The 26,568-nt window shown below is 35.9% G+C and overlaps 1 protein-coding gene across 2 annotated transcripts in view; it reads left to right on the top strand.

Annotated features, from left to right (window-relative positions):
* LOC149501792 (cilia- and flagella-associated protein 44) overlaps positions 1–24,578 on the top strand; it is a 30,572-nt gene extending 5,994 nt beyond the window's left edge. The window contains exons 7-43 of one of the 2 annotated variants that reach the window (XM_089731915.1): positions 354–458; positions 721–870; positions 944–1,003; positions 1,747–1,989; positions 2,440–2,613; positions 3,348–3,539; positions 3,775–3,917; positions 4,447–4,574; positions 5,195–5,375; positions 5,526–5,691; positions 6,389–6,492; positions 6,588–6,693; positions 7,402–7,574; positions 8,002–8,211; positions 8,523–8,633; positions 8,727–8,765; positions 9,549–9,717; positions 10,213–10,386; positions 11,100–11,297; positions 11,777–11,909; positions 12,019–12,118; positions 12,194–12,296; positions 12,432–12,551; positions 12,857–13,055; positions 13,602–13,764; positions 14,709–14,847; positions 15,646–15,848; positions 16,218–16,446; positions 17,596–17,700; positions 18,486–18,593; positions 18,971–19,122; positions 19,608–19,757; positions 20,203–20,344; positions 21,678–21,834; positions 22,382–22,495; positions 23,187–23,314; positions 24,425–24,578. In XM_089731915.1, coding sequence (XP_089588041.1) covers positions 354–458; positions 721–870; positions 944–1,003; positions 1,747–1,989; positions 2,440–2,613; positions 3,348–3,539; positions 3,775–3,917; positions 4,447–4,574; positions 5,195–5,375; positions 5,526–5,691; positions 6,389–6,492; positions 6,588–6,693; positions 7,402–7,574; positions 8,002–8,211; positions 8,523–8,633; positions 8,727–8,765; positions 9,549–9,717; positions 10,213–10,386; positions 11,100–11,297; positions 11,777–11,909; positions 12,019–12,118; positions 12,194–12,296; positions 12,432–12,551; positions 12,857–13,055; positions 13,602–13,764; positions 14,709–14,847; positions 15,646–15,848; positions 16,218–16,446; positions 17,596–17,700; positions 18,486–18,593; positions 18,971–19,122; positions 19,608–19,757; positions 20,203–20,344; positions 21,678–21,834; positions 22,382–22,495; positions 23,187–23,314; positions 24,425–24,523 — 5,370 coding nt within the window. In that variant the 3' untranslated portion in view covers positions 24,524–24,578. The remainder of the gene's footprint in view (positions 1–353; positions 459–720; positions 871–943; positions 1,004–1,746; positions 1,990–2,439; positions 2,614–3,347; positions 3,540–3,774; positions 3,918–4,446; positions 4,575–5,194; positions 5,376–5,525; positions 5,692–6,388; positions 6,493–6,587; positions 6,694–7,401; positions 7,575–8,001; positions 8,212–8,522; positions 8,634–8,726; positions 8,766–9,548; positions 9,718–10,212; positions 10,387–11,099; positions 11,298–11,776; positions 11,910–12,018; positions 12,119–12,193; positions 12,297–12,431; positions 12,552–12,856; positions 13,056–13,601; positions 13,765–14,708; positions 14,848–15,645; positions 15,849–16,217; positions 16,447–17,595; positions 17,701–18,485; positions 18,594–18,970; positions 19,123–19,607; positions 19,758–20,202; positions 20,345–21,677; positions 21,835–22,381; positions 22,496–23,186; positions 23,315–24,424) is intronic. The other variant, XM_089731916.1, reaches the window with a different exon arrangement.
* Positions 24,579–26,568: the final 1,990 nt, after the last annotated feature.

The raw sequence follows: 26,568 nt of genomic DNA, 5'->3' as shown, positions 1-26,568 counted from the left end.
ATGAGATTATTCGACAGAGAACTAAAGTCATCGACATAGCTCAAAGAGTCAGCAAGCTGAAGTGGCAGTGGGCTGGCCATATATGCCGTAGGACTGACGATCGCTGGAGCAGACGGGTTCTCGAGTGGAAACCGCGCAGCGGAAGACGTAACGTGGGACGCCCCTTGGCTAGGTGGTGCGATGACCTCCGCACGGTGGCCGGCAAGAAGTGGATGAGGAGAGCCGCAGACCGGGCTCAGTGGTGTGGATTGGGAGAGGCCTATGTCCAGCAGTGGCCGACTGTGGGCTGTTGATGATGATGATGATGATGACATTATAAAAATGCATTGCATAATTATTTTTGTAATTTGCAGGTACTATCTGGATGCGAGTGGGGTAATGTTTTGGTGTGGGAAGCAGGACTAGTAAAGTTAGAAGTTACTCAGCGTGGAAGGAAAAGTTGCCATTCGGCACCAGTGGTATGTTTTAATAGTACTCATTTTTTTTGTACCATAACACCTAAAGTGCAAAATGAGGTCTTATTCGCCTTATACGTTTCTCCCATTCGGAGGGCTAAGAAAAATATAGACTTAATTCATAATAAAAGGTCATAATTTTAATTTGATTTAGCGCAGGAGCGAGATGAGCATTTACCTAAAATGTCATATAAAATAGCATGTCTGCTGTGAATGTTTTAATGTAAGGTTTTACAATTTATCTCATTATCTTTTTGTTAAAAAGATCCAATTTATGCTGAGTTCTGCTGGCGATGAAGTTACAACTGTTTCCCGTGATGGCTGCGTGAGGGCATGGTATTGGGATACAGTGGAGCAAGCCGACCCACCAGAGGATGATCCTTATGTAGAGCTCAATCCTGTCGCTGAAACCTGCGTAATTCTCTATTTTAATTATATGCCTACTTATATTTCAGTTTAAATATTAACAACTTCAAATTAATTTTTAGGTTCCAGGCTGTCAAATCATGTGTTTAAAACATCAAAAAGATATGTTTTGGTATGCACAGGTAAGAAAGTAATGCTTAAAATCAATACCCAATCTAGGCAGAAATATTGATACAATAAAAAAACATTTAATTTAAATTTGGGACCTGTTGTTCAATCGTTTGTAACAGTCTCTGGGTTTTAATCATATTCACACTACTAAATATCAACTGTACTATTCAAATGGAGAGGGATGAAAAACAATAAAGTACTTCTTCAAATCAAAGCAATCTAACAAGAGAATATGACTTTAAAATTCAAAAAATAAAATTTGAAGATTTTAATAGGTAGAATGTACGAATTTATTTTTATAGCTCTACAAAAGTGTTACATTTAGTTAGTCTGTAGGGTCTGAAGCTATGCCATATATTTGTGAAAAATGTATATAAAGATTGTCCCGTATGTATCTAACCTCTTAACAACACCATGCTCCTTAATCAAGAAGGACTTCTTAGCAGAGCTCAGCACCGTGCGGTCGACTAAGTTCAATAGACACAAGTTCCCCTGGAAAAAAACTCCGCCTTAATCTGCTTTATGACATATTTTAAAGAATATAGTATTTTTTTAAGCGCGATGAGTACTTTGTGTCTAAAACATTTGGTAATATTGGCATTGACAAAAAATCCCACGAAGAAAGTGTATGATTCAAATGATAACTAGTCATAAGGTTTAAACAAAAAAATCATGGTTTCCTTGTAACAATACCGAAGGCACAATTAAGTGTATTAATATGAACTTCAAAGTAATTCTTCTTTTACATTTGAAGGACGGCAATGGTGGAATTTGGACTGTTGAGCTAGAGATAGATAAAATAGAATGCGATCACCAAAAAGTCATGACCTGTCACGCCGGTGGTGTAGTTGCCATGGCAGCTTTGAGGACACATCCAATTTTAATCACGGCTGGTGAAGATGGAGCTTTGCACGCATATTGCACAGAGACTTACGCGTTATTGGCTCGTTTCCAGTTTCCGACACCTATTACATGTATGCTGTACCCACCAGAAGAGGTAAAATTGAGATATTTCATAATCTTATCTCTATTAACATGCTTACTAAATTTACTAATTTTATATAAATGACGATAGCTTGATGAAAACAGGCCTGGTCGAAACGAATGTATCCCCTCGACTAAACCTAGCTTCGAATCTTCTGATCTGTATTGTTTATAAACACTCGTTCTTATGCACCTAACCCAACCTTATTCACGAATTAGTTCCTAGATGACGTAATGACATCGACGTATAATAACCAAACGCTTCAATTTTGTAAACTTGCGTTAAATCTAGGTCTAGAGCATTCCAAAAGTAGAACGAAAGAGGGTAGTTGACTTTTACCTCAGCGACAATTTTTTTTAAACCACTTTATAAAAAACCAACAGCACAATTTGCAACTGGCACATTAGAATTGGAAAGTTTAATTTGGAATACATATTTAGATTCGTATTTGTTACATTCAAGGTGGATGAAACTTCGCGGATCTTAATAGTAGGCTTCACGGATGGGATAATGCGGCATTTATTACTTCACCCAGAACATTTACTATCGCGTTCTAGTATAGTAGAATTGAAGGTGGATTCTACACTTACAATTCACAGCGAAGATAGAGAAACCGACGTAGTGGATTTGATTTCGGTACTTATACAATTCATATCTTTTTTTTTCTAAAATATCCTAAATTTATATTGACTAATTTTCGTTACAGCCTAGTATTAATTGATTAAACAGTTAAGGAAATGAATTTACTTAATTCTGCATAACTTTTCGAAAAACTTTTAGCTCGGTCATACTGAAATGGCACAACATAATATTGTATTTTTCTAACTCTATTCAAAAGTTCATAAAAGTACATAAATGTATGGAAGTGATATAAAATAAGCCACGTAACTTTTAGTCAGCTAAGCTAGCCCCCAATTTACACAAAATATCATTTATTGAAAAGTAAAATTTTTGGAAATATTTTGCCTCATTTTGTTCGTATACTCTTCCTATTTGTGAAAATATGATTACATTAAAATGACTTACAATTTATTCTCGCATTTCCTATTTTCATACTATTATTTCAGACATTTCGAGTACTCTACAGTTTTTGTTGTCACGAACGACTAAGATGCATAGACCTAGGTTTCATACTTCAGTGCTAAGATGTTTGTAATTCTTCAAATTGTAATTATTGTACTAACTACCGTCTAGGCTTAGTTAGAATAGTTAACGCGAGCTTAAAACGTAATAGTAGTTTTGATTATGTCTGCACATCGCGAACACAAAAGAAAACCCCAATCCTACATCACTAACATTACATTATCAGGATTTTTTTATTTAACAGTAATAAATTTTTAGCTCAATCCGAAATGATATTCCGTTTCTAGCTATGGAAGCCCCATTCAAAAGCCATAACACAGATAACGATAAATGAGCAACATACATTACTGGTGACATGTGGACAGGATTGTACTATATTCATGTATAAACTTGAAGCGGGAATTCCTTTTAAGTTACAAAGACTCGGATTTATTGAAACTCCAAACAATATCGCCTACATGACATGGAAACCCGAAGAGGTAATTGAAATCCCCTATCGATTTGATTCAAATGAAAATGTTCGGTATCGGTTTTGTGAAATTTAATCTTGATTAAAATGTATTTTTAGCCTTTAAAGGCATTTTCAAGTCGTCACAACTTCGCCACCGGTTCGCAGTCCATTTTCATCACTGAGAAGATTCGGCAAAATATAATCATTGAATTTTACTAAAACTATATTAGACATTTCATCAGATTTGCTATTTGTTTTTGTAGGAACGTGTATTACTTTTATGTGGTCAAGTTGGTTTCATTATGGAAGCAGTGCTACCTGACGTGAACGTTAACAAATACAGTGACATAACCACATTCAAACTAAATTTCGTATCTTTCAAAGAGACTCTTGTCAAAAAACACTTGTAAGTAATATTATTTGTATGGCTCTAAAAGCATATTCGTTTTAGCTTTCAAAATTAGGCAGGTAAGAAACAGGTCTCTATGCAGTTTTCCTAAAAATCATCCGATGTAAACCGCCATTTAAAATGTGAAACGACAATTTAAATTTTACAAATCTTATTTTCAAGACATCCTCTTCCAACGCATTTTAAATTGCATATTTAACTCAATTAAATATTAGATAGCACACTGTGTCAATGGTCTTCTGTGACGTAGAGCATTACAGTGCAATAATATAGAAGTGTATATAATAGACTAGACCCGAAAACCTGTCGGGCTCACTAACTACTAGAAGCGCTGAAAAATATGTCACGCTCAGTTTGTTTTGTGTACATATGCATTTCATTACTTCTATTCAGGCGTTACAATCATTTCCCTAACACCTAGTTCATACGTATGAAGCTAAGTGTAAGTGAAAGGTCTAAAAATCTAAAAGCATGTTTGTTGTGCATGTGTAAAAGCATTTGTTGAAACAAATTAATTCGGTAACAGTATGCGTAACCGCCCTTTCCCCGCTGAAGAAGATCTTGCCAGTCTTGACGAAGAAGCTCTCAAAGCGAAAGAAGAAGCTGAAAAAGATGACGATGACGAAGAAGAATGGATCGGAGAAATAGAACTCAGTGCGTATTCAATCAAAGACTTGCAATATTCTAAATGTATTTTCTTGTATTATGGTACTTTAAGTACACTAATTACACGGGTCAACACCAAATTTGACTTTGATTGCAAAGCATAAAATTTCGATATTTTAGATCATAATTAGACAAAAAAAATACATGGCATGAAACAGTTGGCTTTTGAAATTTAATAAATTGACCACATATGAAACAAAACGCATCAACATCGTATTTACACTTTCGTGACATTTTAAGTTTTTCTGGGCTTGTACAAAACACCTGATCATTGTTTATGACTCGAGTGCCATCTAGTGGCACTGTGTAAATGTAAATACCCCCTCTCATAGCGCGGTTTTTTTTAAATTATTAAAATTAATGAAAATTTATAAAAAAAAAAAAATTTGTAATATCACTATAACTATCACAAAAGCAAACTTTATACCAAAAAAAGGTATTTTATTTTCGTTTTTGTGAATAATTAACCGGAAAAACCTAGTATAAACGTTAGGACAAAGAACGAATTTTTTTTGTGGAGTTGTGTTATTAGTTAGAAAATAAAAAGCAATTCTATAAAAATAGGTTCAAATTCAAAAAGGTTAACAAAGTAAATTTAAAAATTTTAGTGGAAAGCGAAAGTATGCTTGGAACGACTGTGACTTGGGCGAAATATTCCGAGGAAGGTGTATGGGTAATTCAAAAAGGGACCGGAGCATTGTTATTAGTGAATCCTGGCATTAACAAAATTTTCAAGTACGGTCCAATTCCAGGGGCATGGTGCGATGATATAACGACTTTAAAGTTCATGTAAGTATGGTTTTGTTTTGGGATTTTGATTTGGAATACCCTTTTTAGTTAAAGATATGTTTTTATAACTTATATGAATAAACGAATTCTGGCTTGTCTTTTACCTTACGGTAGGTACATATATCTCTTATTGTATGCATTAAAATTTAGATGCGATGGTCGATACCTGCTTCTTGGTACAAATACCGGTTACATTCGTGTTGTAAGAATGCCGACCGAAGACGAAGACACTCCGGAACGTCACTACATGACTTGGATGATGGCTCAACAGAAAATGCTGAAAAAACTCAAAGGCAGGCGGTTGGCAAAAGAAGAGGTGTGGAAATAAACTATCATACTTAGTATTTTTTATTACACTTCATGAATAGACAACTTCATAGGCAGCCTGGAGTAAAATGAAGCTCGGAGACATCAGAACATAAATTTCCCTATCTATTTTATACATGAAGTTGAAAGCCGAATTGTATTGTGTAACGGCTGCTCTACCCTTGAAATCAGAACACGACTCCTTCGTGGCATAAATAAGTATTTACCTATGCAGTGGTGATACCTACTTTTCTTTTATGAGTGAAGGATTACTGGTGGTCCGGAGTCATTTTCAGTTTTACCAGGACAAGTGGGCAACCCTACATGTCTGCGTCACAATACGCCCTCCACCAGTATGACTTAAGCCCCCTATGAAAGTCTTCAATGAGAAGCAAAATTAGATAATAATGGAAACCATTTTGTTTGGAAAAGTTTTATTTTATGCTGACCGATCGCTACAAACTTCACAAGAGCTCCCGCTGGGCCAACCCGAAGATTTTCTGAAAATTTCATCGAAATCGGTTCAACCGTTTCGAGATCTATAAGGAACACACATACACGTAAACACACGTACACACGTCGACGTGTATTTAGATTAAATAATAAATAGGACGTATTCATAAAATTAAAGACGAAAACCAATTTAATGGACATGATAATATGCACGAAAGCTGATTAATTTCATTGCATAAATGTTTGTGTTACAGGCTCAACCGACACCTCGATTAGATTTCACAGATAATTACTACTTGCCTATGCATGATAGATACACAGGTGCTATCACCTGTTTCGAGTTTAGTGCCGATGGAAAGTAAGTTTTTACTTATTTATCACATCAAATATATCACCGTACTTTGAGTTTATGAAACCACCTCTTCATCAACATTATTTTCTATCTTTCCTTAGTTATTTATATTCAAGTGGCACTGATGGAAATATTTTCGTGTACACAGTAAATTTTCCAGAACCACTGATAGAACAATCGAAAACACCACCTACACAGGAATTACCTGTAAGTCATTTTGATTCTATTATTATATTTTTTGCGCAAACATCATGATATTATTTACTTAAACATATCTTAAATGTAAATATAGTATACGTTTATTGCTCAAAAATTATAAGGTAGTCGTGTAACTGCTTGTCCGTACTAAATAGTGAGAAGTGAAGTCGTCGTGGCCTTAAGGATAAGACGTCCAGTGCATTCATGTTGAGTAATGTATTGGTGTTCGAATCCCAGGCGGGTACCAATTTTTCTAATGAAATATGTACTCAACAAATGTTCACGATTGATTTCCACCGTGAAGGAATAACATCGTGTAATAAAAATCAAACCCGGAAAATCATAATTTGCGTAATTACTGGTGGTAGGACCTCTTGTGAGTTCGCGCGGCTAGGTACCATCACCCTGCCTATTTCTGCCGTGAAGCAATAATGCGTTTGGTTTGAAGGGTGAGGCAGCCGTTGTAAAAAATATACTTGAGACCTTAGAACTTATATCTCAAGGTGGGTGGCGCATTTTCGTTGTAGGTGTCTATGGGCTCCAGTAACCACTTAACACCAGGTGAGCTGTGAGCTCGTCCACCCATCTAAGTAATAAAAAAAACGTATTTCTTCAAATGAATTTCAAACTAAGCATTCCATTTTAGTTATGGCTAAGAGTTATTGGGAATACAACATAAATAATAAATACATTCAGAGAATTATTTCGGTTTTGTAGAAAATTACAAAGATAAAAGAACCCAGTACAGCGGACGGTGAATTAATGTCTCATGAAGAATTGAAACAAAAGGAAGAATATGATAAAATGATGGCTATAGCAAATGCTCATAAAAAGCGTGTCAGAGATCATCTGGACGAACTTACTGCCGAGTATAATAAACTAATTAAAGCGTAAGTATGAGGATAGGGGCGAAGGGCAAACCTTGAGAAAATTTAACCTTTATTCATTATGTGATAATTGTTTTTACTGTGAGATAATCATTGATTTGAATAATTAGATTTTCTTTTTTTAATAATTTCCCGCACAGTTTTGAATTTGCGTAGTATCTTATGATAGGCATCGACAGTCTAGCTATTCCGGCCGTGGATTTCGGTTTGAAAGATATGCAATTTATTTGAGACTTCGGCTTCGTATCCCAAGGAGATCAGCAAAGTTAACATTGTAATCTATGGAATCAAATAATCATTTAATACCAGTTGGCTCGTTTACCCAACTAGAACCAAAAATAATCATAGAATCTTCTATGTCAACTGTGTAGAGAACAAATTAATACAAAATAGGAAAAACAGGTGTTATGTTCAAATAATTATTTGACAGAAACCGCAATTTACCGGCATCCCAACAAATCGACGTAACTCTCGACCCACGTCCTCTAGAAGTACAAGAAAAGGAGCTAGATGAAGCAAAAGCATTGACTAGGAGAAAGCTCGCTCATCAACTTGAAGCTTCAGACTTGGCACTTCACAAGATGTACTCCAGGAATATTATACAAGTGGACGTGTTCCCTTTCACTTTAAAAGCTATCAGGTCAGCATATGGTTTCCATTTTAATAGTAGAACACATTAAAAATTTTATATAGAACATAATTCAGCAAAAAATTCGTAGCAGCGCTCTCTGAATACTATACCGACTTACTACGAATGCCAACGGGCACTTACTAGTGATACTTGCCTATTTTTATAGAAAAGCAGTAATAGACTTCAACTCTCGAGGCGGGTGATGTTAATAACATTACAATATTTATTATGTGACCATTTAAGATCTACTAAGCTCAAATTTTTTAAACTTTCATTAATTTCATTATGATTTCGTTTACAATGTTTTTTTATTAATTCAGAGATCCAAAAGTAATGATTAGACCGCTACGACAGAAGAATTTATCAAAAGAATTTCAAATCCAACTCGACGAGGTACACGAAAAAATGGCTGAGGCTGCATTACGTGGAAGGTAAGTAATTATAATAAGATATTGTTTGACTGTTTCTGATTAATTGCAAAGCTCCCATTAATTTTTTTTTGACAATTACACATGCTGCTAAAGGGATATGAATTTATTGGAAATGGTAGAGATTCAACTGAAGTAAGTTACCAATATTTTTCACTGCTTTTAATTTCACAATTTTATTTAAATGTTTTTTTTTTGTATTTGTAAAGTTCATGAGATCTTGCAAATATTCGAAGGGCTCGTTTCAAAATTGTTGTTGCTCCTAGTGCATTGTAGAAATCAAAGATTTCAATAGTCGAAGTGTCGGCCAACTGCTTGCCCAACACCAAAAAAATTAAGATAAAATTAGAGATATCTACGAAACCACTTTTGGCGTAATATTTCTTTACTTGAACAAGATTTAATATTAGAATCTGGAGCAAAAGGTACAAAGAAGAAACGAAAAAATTACACACCAATGCTTTATTAGAGGTATCTATATATTAATACGGGAAGCAAAAACTTTGTACCCCTTTTAGGAAAATTGCGCGGACGGAGGAGTATGACATTTCCCACACTTATAGAGAATATAGAGAAGGAGTGCAGAATGCTAATACTTTTTTTAAATTATGCTTTAATAATACATGAAATCAATACCAAAAACATTACACACACTACCATGTATTTGACACACGCACATACATATATAATACTATGTTTATTGTCAAACTTTAGTTATTGCTCAGTCTGTGGTCAAATAGAGAATTGGTTAATGTTGTTTATCTTTAATATTATTTGCCTATAGTGTAGGTATGGCAAAATCTGTGATTATAGAACCTTAATAATGTTCAAACTTATACTTTTAATTAATTATAGTCGAATTTCGCAATCCTCCCGGGAACACTAGTTTTTGTAAAAAAAAATTGTTATCGTTAATAGACGTGCAGAGTCAACATCCCGTCGTGTAGCAGCCAGAAAAACATCGTGGGCTCCTCCCAGAGTCGCTTCATTTTTATTGGGCCTTCCTGCCCATCCTCCGCATGTCCTGAAAAAAGCACTTCGAAACTACTATCAACGATTGAACAATCATCATCTACAATTTATCGAAGTAATTAATCTGTTACATCTTTTGTTTTATTTATAGATGTAGGTATATTATTTTTTTATTAAGAAAATATACTGATGATAGGCATATTGTAGATATATAAGATATCACAATCACACTAGTACCTACTTACTATCAAAGTGGAAGAAATCAGATCGCGAGGACGTAGTCCAATGCGTTAGTCTGACCAGGTCCGCCCCACCGCTCGATTCCACCGTCTACGAGGCGAAATGTGAGGACGAAACTCATTAATTGAGATGGGCACGACTCTCAGACACAAGAAGTATGACTGAGGAAGAAGAAAAAGCCATCATTCTTGGCGCTTCGATATGAAATATGGGACAGGCGTTATACAAATCAATTTGGACTTCGATTTAATGTATCAACGTGAATCGCGACAGTCCCATTGACAGGTTGCTAAAATAATAATTGATATATCAATTGTTAAAATAACCTTTGAGTTTTTCAGTCAGTCTCGAACTATTTAATGCGTATCAGTGGCAGGAACATCTATCCCGTAAGCCCGATCCACTAGCAATGCCTCCCGGTGCCGCTGAAGCTTTAAAAGAAGCTGAAGCAACCATCGGCAATAGACTGCTCAAGACCGAACCAGACTACGTCGCTCCGCCAGGACACAATACGCAATTACGTGTCTGTCTAGCCAGGAAAGAGGTCTATAAACATTATCTAGACTAGCATTCGTCCATTCAAAATTCGACCATAATCACTGACACCTGAAGATTTAGATTATTTTCTATTATACATATTATATTACATTTTATCTTTTGGTAACTTTTTGTAAACAAAATTGGCATATATAAAAATAAAAATGAAACCACTAAAGCTCATAAATGGCTTGTAAAAGAAACGATTGACCGATTGGGTGATAATGTTGATTGACTGGTTTGTAATCTAAAGAAACAGTCTGTAGGTAATATATCTTGTTTACATTGTTAACAGTACCACACACACGTTGTCTGTTGAAATGTCATCGAAATTAATTTTGTAATCGTCATCGTCTAAAGGATAAGATGCCCAGTGTACCTTACTCGCATCAAGCTACGCAATTATGTCCGTGTTCAAATCACGAAGGCAGTTACCAACTTTTCTGAGAAAATACGTACTTGACACAATTTTATTGTTCACGAACGACTTCCGCAATAAAGTAATAACGTCAGGTTAAAAAACAATCAAACCGCAATTTTTATAAATTAAGCGGCGTAACATTTGCATTCTAATGTCTATGAACTTCGGTACCATTTATCACGAGACGGACCGAGAACTGATTACCCATCTAATGCAAAAAAATAAGAATGTCAAAATTATAGTGGAAAAAAAATTGTGCTAATTTAAAATTTCATTAAATTTAAATCTATTTACGCTAGATCTACGATACCAAAAGAGCTTTTAACGATAAAGTACTCGAATTACGTCAACATAAAGTGCGTCTTGTTTCTCGAATGAAAGAGATTGGTGAACGTCTACTAGAAATTAAAGCTGAAATTCCAACGAAACTGGCTAAATCACCACCCCATATACCAGAAATCGACGAGGATTTGGAGTTTCCTGAAAAGAATCTTGAGGTATGAACCAATTATCTTAAAAATCAGAGTGGTGGCAGTATTAAATTTTTGCATTTTTTTTTATTTCCCTTGTAGGCAGACGAGCATACGGCCCACCTGATGGTGAGTGGTTACCGTCACCCATGGACTTCAGCAATGCCAGGGGCAAAGCCAAGCCGCTGCCTATCGCTAAATGTACCTACCTCCCTACTCCGATAAGAAATCTACATCTAATAACGCAATTGCAAATAAAATGCAATTTAATAGACACCAAAGTATATTTTTATAATCATTGAAACAACTAATATAAATTGTTATCATGTTTAATAATCGCCTTATCTGTCCTTCAAACCGAAAAGCATGATTGCTTTGTAGCAGAAATAGTTTTGTACTTATTGCTCTCAAATAATACAGCAGACTTCTAAAACAAGTAAATCTGTAATTGAATAATTTAACAGGGCTCTGGTATATGGGCTTAAACAATACTATTTAATAAATAGATTAAACCAGAATCCGTCCAAGTCACGTCGAGAGCTACGACGGTTAAGAAAACCCAAGAACGAAGGAAATCTACACTGTTTCCACAGCCCAGGATCAGACAACCGAGAGTTGCAAGATTCATACCGATTACAGGTTAGTACAATTTATAAACAAAAACTTAGTAAAAATCCAAATCCAAAATTGAATCTTTTCCGAAAACACTATCAATTTTCCTAAGCCAGTAATTTATTTGCTTAATTAGAATCCCGTCCACTTGCTGCTTCTTGGGAACTGCTAAAGCCAAAGCCAGATCAAGAATCATCGGCCATTGAGATTGAAATTCGTGAACGACGTATAGCCAGGTAAAGTTTTGTCACTGAAAAATAGACCTTATAGATCCTGTGTAGTGTTTAGAGTGCCATAATATAATTTTACAGACACCTTTATGAACAAGACATGCTGCTCGCTGACGCCGAAGTGGCCGTACAACAGTTCGATTCACGTTTGAGGCAACTTCAACGGGAACGTATTCGAGTACAGGTAAAAAATTTAAATAATATTCTGGAATAGTTTTTTCCTATATGTATTGTCAGTATGGACAGTGAAAAATAGTTTAAAAAAATAAGTTGGAGTTCAAAATGCCATTGGAATTGTTGGTTATTTCGAACATTTCAGGAGAAAGATCAATTGTTGGAGTTACACTTGTACCAACTTCACAGAGAAATGAATGTGCTTAATCGTTTTGAAGCGCACGAGGACAGATTGGCTGAAAGGGTTTTCTCAAAATTAATGCAGGTAATGTCGATCGACAAAATTGGTTTATTTTTGCTTCAAAGCACTGGCTTGTTGTATTGTTTAGAAATGCAATTTTAATCTCCGTTTAAATATCTTTTCATCGTCATCTTTATATAGAAGTACGTTTATTTTTATTAATTTATGTTTAACTAAGCTTAATTAATCCACATTTTAATTTCATTCGTTTTAATGCTAATTTTCAATAGTTAGGCATGAAAGCCATCGCCCATCTTAAATCACTTGCTTTATCAAAGAAACAAGAAAGTATCACCCCCAGTACAAATCGTATTTTCATCGGACAATAGGTACGGAGTGTCCAAGACCAAATCACTGAATGCGAACATCGGATCGAAGAACATGAAGCAGAAAAAGAGAGTTTGGATTTTGCTTGTCAAGAGCTGCAGCGGCAGTTCAAAAGATTGGTCCAAGATAACAAGTTTGCTGATTTTCTGCGAAGGATCTTTAAGAAGAAATACCGTCCACCGCGTGACCGAGACGACGATGGTACATTTCCCATAGCGCTATTACTATTTTAAAAATCACTGTATAAACGAAAACTTTAACTCGTGTGTATTTTTGGTGTCAGTTAAGAAACGACATCGAATTTGTTTGTTTGTTGCTTTTCTGACCTAGCGTTACTATTTTTACGTGCCGAAACCGTTGAATTGATTTTGAAACGGAATTTCCAATTCCCGGAAAGAAGGCTACCTCTTATTCTATTGGTGAAAAAATTTCTCCGCCCTATGAATTATAAAACTTAGTCACGCAGGTGAGGCTGCGGGTAGAAAGCTAATAATACATTGTTTGATTAACCTACAATATTGTCTGCAGCTTTTGCGAGTCGTAGGCATAATTAATATTACTTTTGCGGCTTAATCTTTCTACTTTTTAGTTTTCATGGTCAGGACTGAATACATGTTACAATGATAAGAAAAATACGCGAGATTAAACCGTCAAAGTAGTTTTATATAATTGTAGCCTAATTAGATAAATAATAGATTGGTTTAATTAAAACAATCGAATGAGAAGACTTTGTTCTTAATTCCGTAGAATCATCAGAATCAGAATCTTCTTCGTCTTCAAGCGAAGAAGAAGAAGAAGAAGGTAGTATGGACAGTCGAGATATCGGACCTATTCGACTGGACCCTAACGTATGTCCCGAAGGATGTGATCAAGAAATTTACGATAAAACTTACGACTTGAGAAACACAAGGTCAGCAATCTCTTGGAGTTGATTTATGTTTATGATTATTTCATTTATTTTATTATTGATTATTAATGTTGATTTAACATCTTTAGGGCTTTGTGCCATAAAGAAACATTAGTGATATTTTATTAGATTAGATTAGTGATAAAGCCGTTTGTTTTCTATTTATATCTATCTAAACAAAGACTTAGCGCAACAGGTAGACACACAGATAATCTTTGATTATCTCTATCTATGATTGGATGTGGTGACTTTAGAGGAATCCAAACCTTCATCGTTCATACATAATGGTACCAGGAGTGCGAAACAGGCTTAAGAGACCGCGAACGCATAAAGTTGAACCCGTTAACAGAAAAACACCGATTTATTTTCGTTGTATATTCGACGAACTATTTGCTATAAATCATACTGAACTGATTTCGATGAATCTTTTTGTGCAGAAAAGCTAATGATTCTACTTAAAACTAGTATTATAGTATACTTTTTCTTCACTATAATCAATATGAGTCAAACACTATGGCAATTAAAATTATTTTTCACTAGCGACCCGCCCTCGCTTCGCTTCGGAAACATTAAAACACACATGAAACCAAAAAAATAAAAATAAAAAAAAATGAAAAAAAAGTAGCCTATGTTCATCAGGGACAATGTCGGCTTCTAATGGAAAAATAATTTTTCAAATCGGTCCAGTAGTTTCGGAGCCTATTCGAAACAAACAAACAAACAAATCTTTCCTCTTTATAATATTAGTATAGACAACCAAATACCGTCAGTACTAAGGCATCTTCCAATTGAAATTAATTTATATTTGCAGCAAAAACACCAGGTATTTTTTCTGTATTCATTCTAAACCTATATTTTTAACCAGACAATATGTTATCAGGTTAAAGCCTCTAATTAAAAGAATAATTTTTGATAAGTAAAATTCTAACAGTCTTACTACCAAACAGACACAAACACGAACAAGAAATGATTGAACAGGGCCGTTTTGTGGAGATGCTTCGCAAGGATATCGACGCGCACAATAAAGTTAAACGCAAACTTTCTACGCAATTAGATAAAAGGAAGAATGAATTGAAAGAATTCATGGTAAATAAGTATTGAAATATTTTGTAGCTTAACGAACGTTTTTAAAATTACGCATGCTACCATAGAAGACAAATCAACGACTACTGAGTAACGGTTGCTAACAATCATCAATTGCAGTTACCTAAATATTTACATTTCTACCAGGGTATAATTATATTTATATTAATTAAATCCATGTAATAATAAAATATAATATTAATTAAATTCACTGACGTTTCGAAAAATAGTTTTACAAGAATTTCATACTTTCTCAGTTAAAATATTAATTTGCAGTTTTTTCGGAAGCTGATTTTGACGTATGAGCAATCAGTGTAGAAGCAACGTTAGCATGTTACTAATCCCGAACGCAAATGATGATCTTTACAAAGATTCATAAAAAAATACTGCTCTGTCAACCAGTCTCGAACCCACAAACTATTTTAACTTAAGTATAAAGACTGCGCGTTGTGACCTATTTCTAGGAACGTTGGATGATGACAATTTCGTAGTAAATGGTTCAAAAAGCCACGCAATGCAGATATTGGAGTAATTCCTTACTACTCTATTTTAAAATAAAACTGACTTAGCCCTACTTTTTTCTATAATAGACGGTACTGCAAAAACATCTCGATTTTGATTTTTTCATCAGATAACAATGAAAAAATGAAATAACTGATTAAAGCTGATATAAAACTCTTGTTGCATATTGTTGTTGTAGTCTTAGGGTACTTACATAGGGCCCTCCCAAGTCGTGTACACTTCACCCTAAAACAGCATCTAATGACTAATTTTTTTCATGACTAAAACTATGTTCTTCAGTTGGAGAAACAGAGCTGCATGAACGATGTAGACCAAGTGGTGGTGCTTCGGTACGATCAGATCAGAGCTTCGGCGATACGCAACAGCGAGGGCCCAGAGGGTCTCTCTCAAACGGTTGTATTTCCTGAACAAATGCTTACGAGACTACGCAAGAGAGTTTTGGAGCTACAAGACGAGATCAAGCAACAAAGGCAGCGACAGAAGTAACTTATTTTTATTAGGATAATTTTGATTCAGAACTTTAGCTACATTTGAAAACTTTTTTTTTCTAATACATTCTTTCGTTATCCATTATACTTAACCTATCGCTTAACTGATAGTTAAATTAATTCCTCACTGATGAAATATATTAATTACTGTGTACTTTTATTTGGAAAATAATCGTTTAGCATCACTATGCTTAACGGCTTATCACCATAAAGTATGAGTTCGGTTGGAAAAATAATAAAACCGTAGTACTTCAACAAGCACCTGATTACCTGATTGTACCTCCTATTTATCCATCGTCTCACCGAAACTATTAGTCTCTCTAGTCAACTACTTACTATATCTTAAGTTTATATCAATTTTAGAATCAATCGAACCCATTTGTTCCGTATGAATATCGATCTTCGTGAAATGGAAGCTAAAGCTAAGGACTTGCGTGATAAAATGAGAGATGTTCTAACAAAGAAATTGGGGAAACCTCGTAAAGTCGATCGTATTTTAGACGACTTGCTGAGACAGATGGCTAGGAGGCATAAGTTCTCTGCTGCTTTGGGAACAACACCGCAAATGCTGGCGCAGTTACGGAAGTGGAGGGTAGGTGGATAGAATACAATTGCCGGTAGTTTACGTGTACGCAACGGGTTAATCACGGTTCACAGAAATCTAGGTACAATAATTAGAATTATGCACTTAAAACTACCGCCTTCCTTATTATGTAAGCAGGATCCTCTTTACGTGAAACCGAAAACCTAAGTCGAAGAACTGCCAGACCTCAGGACGCTGTTAGGTATATCTTTCTGGGTGCAAAGAAATGGGATAGTCAACTTATTTACTAAACATTAGACGGTAGTTAATAGTTTTGTTGCTTATTCGAGTTAATGAACTCACAGCCCACCTGGTGTCAAGTAATTACTGAAGCCCATAGACATTAAAACGCAAATGCTGCCGCCCACCTTAGAAGTGGGTCCTAAGTCTTTCACCCTTGAAATCGAACGCATAGCTGTTTCACGGCAAAAGTAGACAGGGTGATTCAATTCACATGTTGACCAATAATCACTAATTAGGACAATGACTGATCGTTGTGTATTCAAAATTCAGAATTTGAAACATGTTTTTAGGTAAATTAACAGAATGATCTCAATATTAATTTCTAAGTATGGAATGAATATTAACAATATGATAGGCAGCGGCTTGCCCTTGTCATTGCTGAAGTCCATGGGCGACGGTGAACGCTCACCATCAGGTGGGCCGTACGCTCGCCTGTCTACTAGAGCAATAAAAAAATAGAAAATATTAAACATTTATCATTACATGTTTTTATTTAAATTTACATTTCATGTGCCAATTTAATTGACATAGTAAATTGTATAATATAGTACCTATACATTTTTCTTATCAACCAATGCACCTTCTAAGTTATTAAGTCTTCTAAGTAAGTTATCTGCATCACCCCTGGTTGACAGATAGAGAATGTCTTAACCAGTAATTCCGCCAATGTGAATGCAATGTAATAAATAGAATAAAAAAACTTAGTATTCAGTTACCATGATAACTGTGAGATGTTCGAATTAACACAATCGAATCCATTATTTAAATTTCTGTGGAGAATTAGCGTTGTAACTATTTACTACAAAATCCATGCATGTACACGTAACATATTGAGATAAACTTTGAATAAATTTAATTTCACAATGATGATTATTGATGATGAGTTTAATTTCCTGTTAAAATAAATAAATCTAGGAGCGACATAGTGAGCTCGAGAAGAAATATCTGCAGTCCGTTGAACGTTACTCGGAGCGACTGCGTTTGGCTGCAGCGCTTCAAGCCGATGTCTTACCACAAAAGGTAAATAAAACAATGTCTTGTGGCGTCGTACATTTAAGCAAAATATCGCTTTATGCACATTCACGTCACGATTATTATTAGCTCGGTATGTACATAAGTTTGTATGCAACCGGTGATTTGAAGACGTCATATTTATTAACATGAAAATTTGCACACGCATCACGGACCGAAGACGAAACAATAATTTTATAATTTCGCTCTAATACACTGATCAGTATCAACAGGATATAAATAATATCAAATCAATTGTTTTTAGTTTAATTTTATTAAACTGTAATACGTAATATATTGATTCGTTCATCCTTTAAGTGTCGCGCGATTACCCTTAGATTATATTTTTATTATAAATCGATAATTTAAACATTTCTTAATAATGAGCCCATTTATATCTATACACAAACAGTATAAGATAAACGACTTTGTTTATTGATGATAGAGAAATTTTTTGATTTGAGATTTGAATTTATTTCGCACTTAATGTATCGATATTACTGTTTTGATTAGCTACCGGAGTTTATAGACATCATAAACCTGAAGTCTCAATTGTACGGTATTAAGGCTGTGCCACGCTTCAAAGTGGAACTATTTCGCGGCATAAAAAGGCAAGACGGCATGGCACCTACCTATACAGGTGACAATATCTACCACCAAAGAGCCAAGAAAAACAATGCTCTAACTCAATCTGATTATTAATGCACATACTCGAAAGACACATTAATATATGTATATAATATATTTACGTCACATTGCGTTGCTGATTCCATATTTTATGTCTTTGTTTACAGCCTTTTAAAGACCCAACAGAAATGGCTGGAGGTTATAAGCCGGCACAGTACAAAAGGGACGTGGTCCGTCTGCGGATCATACGTTCAGAGCAACTCCAACAAATACATGTAATAATATATATTTTACTTAAACCTGTACAATAATATGTCTGGCGGTAGGACCTCTTGTGAGTCCGCGCGGGTGCGTACCAGCGCCCTGCCTATTTCTGCCGTGAAGCAGTAATGCGTTTCGGTTTGAAGGGTGGGGTAGCCGTTGTAACTAAAACATGAGACCTTAGAACTTATATCTCAAGGCGGGTGGCGCATTTACGTTGTAGATGTCTATGGGCTCCAGTAACCACTTAACACCAGGTGGGCTGTGAGCTCGTCCACTCATCAAAGTAAAAAAAAAAAAAAAATGTCGTAGCTGATCGATATTTATTATTTACCTTCTACCTATGTATTTAAGTATATTATTACACTAAAAGGGCTTTTGTTATGGTCAGGCTCTCCGAGAGGAAATTAAAAGACTGCGTCTGAAACCATTGTCCCAGCCAACGCCACCACCCACGGTGACGTCACCGGAGAGCGATCGTTCTCATATCAATCTATTTTTAGTTCCGCGATCTACGAAGCCTCGACATAAATATTTTCCAACGTAAGTATTTTTGATAAATGCTGTGTAGCGTAATTACTAAAACGTAACATTTATGTATATGATTGGGTTTTTTTTTTATTGCCCTTGTAGGCAGACGAGCATGCGGCCCACCTGATGGTGAGTGATTACCGCCGCCCATGGACCTCAGCAATGCCAGGGGCAGAGCCAAGCCGCTGCCTACCGTTTAATACTCTCCACAAGCCTCGTTTGAAGAAGGACATGTCATAGCGCTCGGGAAAAACCGTGGAGGGGGAGCTCATTCCATAGCCGGATGGTACGTGGCAAAAAAGACCTCTGGAAACGCACTGTGGATGACCGCAGTGGCTCCAGGTAGTATGGATGAACTCTACTCCGGTGGCGGGCCGTGCGATGGTAAAAACGAGATGCCGGTATTATCTCGAACAATTCCTCAGTAATTTGTAAAATTGTAATGTTTATTGCCTCCAGTTATAAGAGTTTGTATTTATGCGAGTATAATTTTTCAGCACGCCTCTCGGCTCCCGAATGAAGTCAATCTATGATATAAACGTGATGAAACTCTTGTACGACTGCTTGGACGCCATGAGAGTCACGCGTGATGACGCCGACGAACTTCTCCAAGAGCTAACTTCTGAGCTACCTGAAGTTATATCAGGGTCTGTTCAAGAAATTCACCTTAAGTTTCAAAAGTTGAAATTCATATTGTTCAATGCGTTTGCAAACACATAATATTTTACACTTTTGCATTTCTGAAAATACCATACTGTACCCTAATTAGGAAGTAAAGAACACAGTATTTATTAAACAAAAGTCAATTCTGATTGTATTACTTAGTTTGTGGGTAGTATTTGAATAGGGGTTGATATTTAAGTCATACAAAGCCTTTTTTTTGTTAACTAGCCAGAAAAATATTTCGCTAACTAAATAAAAGCCATACCAATTCTGCAGTTGCAATGCCAATTATCTTACAGATAAGACCTGATCTTTCTTTCGATCCAATAATGTCGCCCCTTATTTCCTTGGAGTTGCTTACACGTGTCACTTTCTAAACGAATCCATACATTGTATAGTCTCCAAAATTTATTTTTCTTTGAATTCAAGAACGAAATCCCGTTTTGAAGTGGTCGATAAGTTGTTGAGAAAGTGGCTTGTGAAGTACGGCGGAGATCCTGGCCAATACAAGAAACAGACTAGAGCATTTGACGCGCTCGCTGCACTGGCCGATCGCCTTATAAGACAACATGTACGTACACACATTTAACTCTATTTCATCACCGTTCCAATAGATCCTCCTATGTGATATGCACATTTTTACTGATGGTAGGACTTCTTGTGAGTCCGCGCGGGTAGGTACAACCAACCTGCTTATTTCTGCCGTGAAGCCGTAATGCGTTTCGGTTTGAAGAGTGGGGCAGCCGTTGTACTGTACTGAGATCTTAGAACTTATATCTCTAGATGGTGGCGCATTTACGTTGTAGCTGTCTATGGGCGCCAATAACCACTTAACAACAGCAATAAAAAAAAAATTAAAAAAAGTCGAGTTTAATTGGCTTCTAGCTACAACCATTTTTTTCATTACATAAATAAGCAACTAAACCTTTAAAGCATCCATTTCATTTATACGAAAACTGCTTAGAAGCAAAACGGTAATCTTGACTTTTTCTTAGTACAATAAATACCTGATATATATAATGTGGTCACCATGGTCCTGAGTACCTTGAAGCGATCGGGCAGCTGTTAGGAAATCCCACCCCTCCTGGCTGAGCCTTTGCTCGCTCACCTGTTCTGGTGAAACTAGAAAGGCATCCGGGCCATCAGTAATCCCACAATAAAAAAAAAGAGAATTAATTGATTTAATGGTGAATTAATTTGATAATTAAGAATGAATCAGTCTTCTAGTCTTCTTTATGGTAAAATATAAATATAATTTAAGTATTCGCTTTGCCCATCCCACATATTTTTATCCGACGATCTCCGGTACTCTTATAAGATTTTTTTAAGACATCAACGTCTCCGCGAGTAACATGACCAAGCTCGCCGAAAATTCGTAAGGAACAGGTCACTATAGTGATCCGTGCTGCCAAATAAGACAGTATTGAGTAAAAAATTCTGTGTGAAGGAGCCATTAAGTATCAGAGCATGTAAACATACCTCTTGGCACGGCTCTCCATGAAGCCAAAGACTGCATTAAGAAAGAGAGATAGAGAGAGTATTCTTTATTGCACACCAAAAAACAAATAAACAGTGCGATACATTAAATACAAAAAAGTACAATTGGCGATCTTATCGCTAAGAGCGATCTCTTCCAAACAACCATCAGGTGGACAAGAATAATTTGGAAACTAACTACGCGCGGTGTACCAATCCAGTGAAATACATATGCATATATGTACACATACATATACACATACATACATACATACATACTTATATCCGTAAATATACATACAATTAATACACAATGTATTATAATAATTATAAAAAAAAAATACGATTAAAATTATTAAAATTACGATTTAATTAAAATTATTAAAAAAAAGTTACGATTTCGAAGAAGTATAAAATCATTGTTATAGGTGGAAACCATGGAAGGTGCAAACTTAAAATCTCAACAAGTGATGGAATCTCTCGAGATGGCCTTGCGGGACGTTTCCGATGCGGTTCATCCTTTACACTCACGACTCGGACCAATCCTTGCCGCTCTGTTCCATAATGCAGAAACAGCCGATCTTGGTATGTGGATATGAAATAGATTTTGTTTTTTGGGTACGAGAAGGGATTTTGTTTTGGGTCATATTATCATAAGAATATTAGTATAAAACCTTAATGAAAGTTTTTTCGTGTAAACCGAAGATATAATAATATGAAGAAGAATACACTATGATGTTCAAATATCCCGATAAATCATTGATTTGACTTTTTTGTTTGAGCATCACTAAGTCGATTTTACAGTTCACCAATTTAAAGTGAGCTCCAAATCGCGTGTACGAAATCATAAATTAGATATCAAATTTCTGTGATGAGGAACTTTGAGACAACATAATAACAAAAGAGTTAGACAGAAAAATACAAATTTGATTTTTATTACAGAAATTATTAATTAATAATTCGTACTTAACACCTTTTAGAATTATCCTTTTGTTTTAATGTTTATCGATTCTTGTGATGTAAAAATTTTAATACGTGTAAAAGAACACACATTTTCAATCAAGAAATATTATTTTTAAAATATTTTAGAAAGCACTCTCTATTTACCTATCAAATTGCATTCCATTTACAGAAACGGAAGAAACAATGACGTCATTAGTTAATTCACTGGTGGATGACCAACATTCTCTTACCGCTGAATCTATCGATAAAATTGATACATTTAAAGTTGTGGAAGATATTAAAGGTACGATTGTCTCCTTACCTTAAAATTGAATTACCGAATTTTATATTCACCACTAGACTTGCCCCGCGGTTTAATATTTTTTTTCATGAATTTCTTGTCTATTTTTAGATACCTTCTTATGTAAAACCCTATAAGTTAATCGCCCTTGTAACCTTCTGCAACGTCGAACTGCTCTAAGTATGTAAATTAAGCTCTTAATTTTTATTAAGTGCAGCTCTTGTTGAAAATATTTCTTCAAATAGTACTGGGAAAACAAAAAAAATGTTAAAGTATTCATAAAATATGTTATTACTAAATTTCATTTATAATAATATGACACATGGCAAAATATAATTAAACGGATTTAGTTTTTTTCTTTCGATTATTATTATCGAATTATCGAATAAGAAGGTAACAAAGAATATTTTTTTTATTGCTTACATGGACGGATGAGCTCATAGCCCACCTGGTGTTAAGTGGTTACTGGAGCCCATAGACATCTACGACGTAAATGCGCCATCCACTTTGAGATATAAGTTCTAAGGTATCAGTATAGTTACAACGGCTGCCCCGCCCTTCAAACCGAAACGCATTACTGCTTCACGGCAGAAATAAGCAGGGTGGTGGTTACTACCCGCGCGGACTCACAAGAGCTCCTACCACCAATAAAATTAAATTAAAACTATCATGGTGATTTAAAACTATCTACCAGAATGTGGCGTACAAGTGCCTGATGAAGAATTACAACGAATCGTCATGCTTGCAACGGAATGCTTGCGAGCTCAAATTGTAGACAGCGAAGAAGCAGCTAAACTTGAAAAAGACGTCGAGAGGGCATTGGTAAAATTTAATGATTTATTTCTTTCGGCGATAGTAAACATAACTAAAATGGAAGTTCTTTTTCACACATAGAATATTAATAATTTCTGAAACTATTCTTAAGTGGAGTCACTCATCTATTGAGTTTTAACTCGGGCAGTCTTTTTTTACATATTTGGGCAGTGGACCTCCCCTCATTATCTGACTTCATAGACTTCACAGCGTGAATATAAAACAAATGCTATCGTAAATACCAATGCGTTAGGTGGATAACATTCTTCCGTGTTGGGAAGGATTTTTTATGGTAAGCAGTATATTTAAATATACTTTAAAGAACTGTTTGGAATGATACCGATTTCGCCTTTACAATGGTAGGTACCACTCGCCGCCGTCGTACAATTATGTCGAATTGGTAACGCATTGTGCGTTCAAAGGTCTAGTTTTAAGGTAGGAGGTAATTGGCCAGGCTGTGCTTCGGGAATTTTTAGTGCTAGCCAAGTACCATTAACAGGTACGTCGCTTGTCTTCGAAGGCTATAAAGAATGGAATGATGTAATCATAATCGCAATTAAATTGTGCAAACGTTGTTCTACTTCTAACCTCCAAACCGCACCGTATGACAGCTTTGTGGCTGAAATAGTTCCCATGATGGTACCTACATGTGCCAATTTCCAACACTGACGGGTAAAATATATGCCTTTTTGTTAAATTCAAACCTTAGTGACAATTTTTGTTTAAAATTAAATGGTAGTTAACAAATTTTTAAGATCATTCTAAAACCTTGTTTAAAGAAGGACATAGGAGTTTGAGTGCTGTACTAAGTAAACACTGTAAGCGCATTAATTACCTACAGAGCAGATTGTACGCGCCAAAAATGATCTCAATTGTAATGTAATAAGCGTAACAATTCCATTTAGTAGTACCTAATGAACTCTGCTCTGAGACCGGGTGATGTGATGTAAAAAAGACATGAGGTATCATTCTGAATAATTTTTTAAACTCCATATGGAATACACGTCACAATTTACAAAAGATCCAAAATCTAAGTGTACAGAGTACGTGTATACAAAAACCAAATTTAAGCTAAATGAAGTCGGAACTTAATATTTTTTTATATACTTTTGTTTATAGAAAAACCTTACCGCAAAAAAACGATCTACAGATCATCAAGAATCCTTCGAAATCATCTCGGAGACAGCAGAGGATCGTTTCTCAAATAAAAACGTTTAATAATACTCTTACATTGTTAGTAATTATTTTATTTAATAAATAAAATTTACTGAAACCTTCCGTATTTCATATAAGGCAGAGATCAATACTGCGCAAAAATTGTACATTCATACCTTTTTGACGTTTATGACGAAATGTAAGCAATAACTTCCATTAACTAACGTCAAGCAATATACAGAAACGCTCCCGATAAGTTGTATTAAAACTATATTTAATAACTACATAAATAGAAAAAGACTACTAAATGTTATATTTTTTGTGTTCAGTGGGACTTCCACCTGCAAGTGGGAGGCGGTAGCCTGGCTATATTCATTCTAATTGATTAAAGCCTGCTTTACGACCCGCGATTGAACTTCAAACGGGTCAGACAGGCGCGAACGAGTTAAAGCATTTAGGGCGGAACCACGGCCGGCACTTTTTACTGGTAATAGGACCTCTTGTGAATCCGCGTGGGTGGGTACCACCGCCCTGCCTGTTTCTGCCGTGAAGCAGTAATGCGTTTCGGTTTGAAGGGTGGGGCCGCTGTTGTAACTATACTGATATCTTAGAACTTATATCTCAAGGTGGGTGGCGCATTTACGTTGCAGATGTCCATGGGTTCCAGTAACCACTTAACACCAGGTGGGCTGTGAGCTCGTCCACCCATCTAAGCAATAAAAAAAAAACAATCAGAATACCATGCTAGGACAGAACCAGCGAGGGTCAAGGAGCACAAAAGTCTTTTGGGATTTCTCTCGTCGGTGCACAAACCCGAAATACTTAAGAGACCTGCACTTTAAAAAATTGTGCGCTGTCCAACTTTTCAAACGTACAATTTTGTTTTATTTACATACTACTTGGGAATCAAAAGAATTGCATCCGATCCAGGTGACGAGGCAACACTAAGCCGACGTCTCCCGAAACATGAATTTCGATATTTTTAGGCTTCTCAAGCACTGGTCACCATTCACGAACGAACTAAGCCATAGACTGAACCCACTGAGTACTTAATACCCACCACTTGTGTTTCTCACCGGATCTTCTCAGGGGGTCCCGATTCCGATGTCCCCGTTCCGATTATAGCTGAAATAGTGATACAATAGTTGGGATACAATAGAATGAAATCAAATAGTACGAGGCGAGATGAGATGAAATGAAATTATGTTCCATTATGGCGGACACTTAAGTCCAACAACGTTATTATATTTTCAAAACTTGAGCAGTAAGCACGTTCATAGTAACCGCTAGTAACTAGTAAAATTTATCGAGGTGTCAAATCTAGAAATTAAACTGTATTTAACTACTATCTATACTTCTATACTAATATATAAATCTACAGTGGTTTTTACGGATGTTCCGTTATAACTACTGAACCATGCATCCGATTGACTTGAAACTTGGCATCCATGTAGAAAATACTTACATATACTTAATAGATAGGCTAATATACGAGTGTTTGACTAAATAATAATGTTAATTTTAAATGCCCAACGAAGCGAGCGAGTATCTAGTCGAAGTATATATGTAATGAAGTTTCATAAAATATCTTTAAACAAGCAATTATTGTCTAAGTAAAATTGTTAGTAAGTTTTGGTGAGCCAAATATTCTGGGGGAGATGAAGGCACGGAGGCTCGGATGGCTCGGGCATGTAGTACATATGGAGCAGGATCGGGCTGTGAAACGGGTGTACGCGGGTGTACCGGAGGGACGCCGCCCCGTAGGGAGGCCCAAGTACCGCTGGTCTGACGCTGTGGAAGGAAATTTACGAGAGCTCCAAGCGTCGGACTGGCAAGGTGTTACGCAGCGCCGGGATGAATGGCAAAGTTTATTGTCGGAGGCCAAGACCCACTTCGGGGTCATAGCGCCAGCTACTGAGCAGTAGTAGTAATTGATTTTCTACAATCACAGCACGGTAAGGTACGGTGACAGACAGTTATATTTTATATTACACTGAGTTTACTGGCAGCCCTAGAGCCATATTTAATCTGTGTATTGGAACTTTTTGGCGGGAACGCGAGGAACGAAGTACGGTTGTTTGATTTTTTTTATTTTGTCTATTTCGTGT

Source organism: Bombyx mandarina, chromosome 12 (assembly GCF_030267445.1).
Source record: "Bombyx mandarina strain Sakado chromosome 12, ASM3026744v2".
Lineage (NCBI taxonomy): Eukaryota > Metazoa > Arthropoda > Insecta > Lepidoptera > Bombycidae > Bombyx > Bombyx mandarina.
Note: the sequence above shows the minus strand (reverse complement) of the source record. Positions and strands in the feature narration are given on the sequence as shown.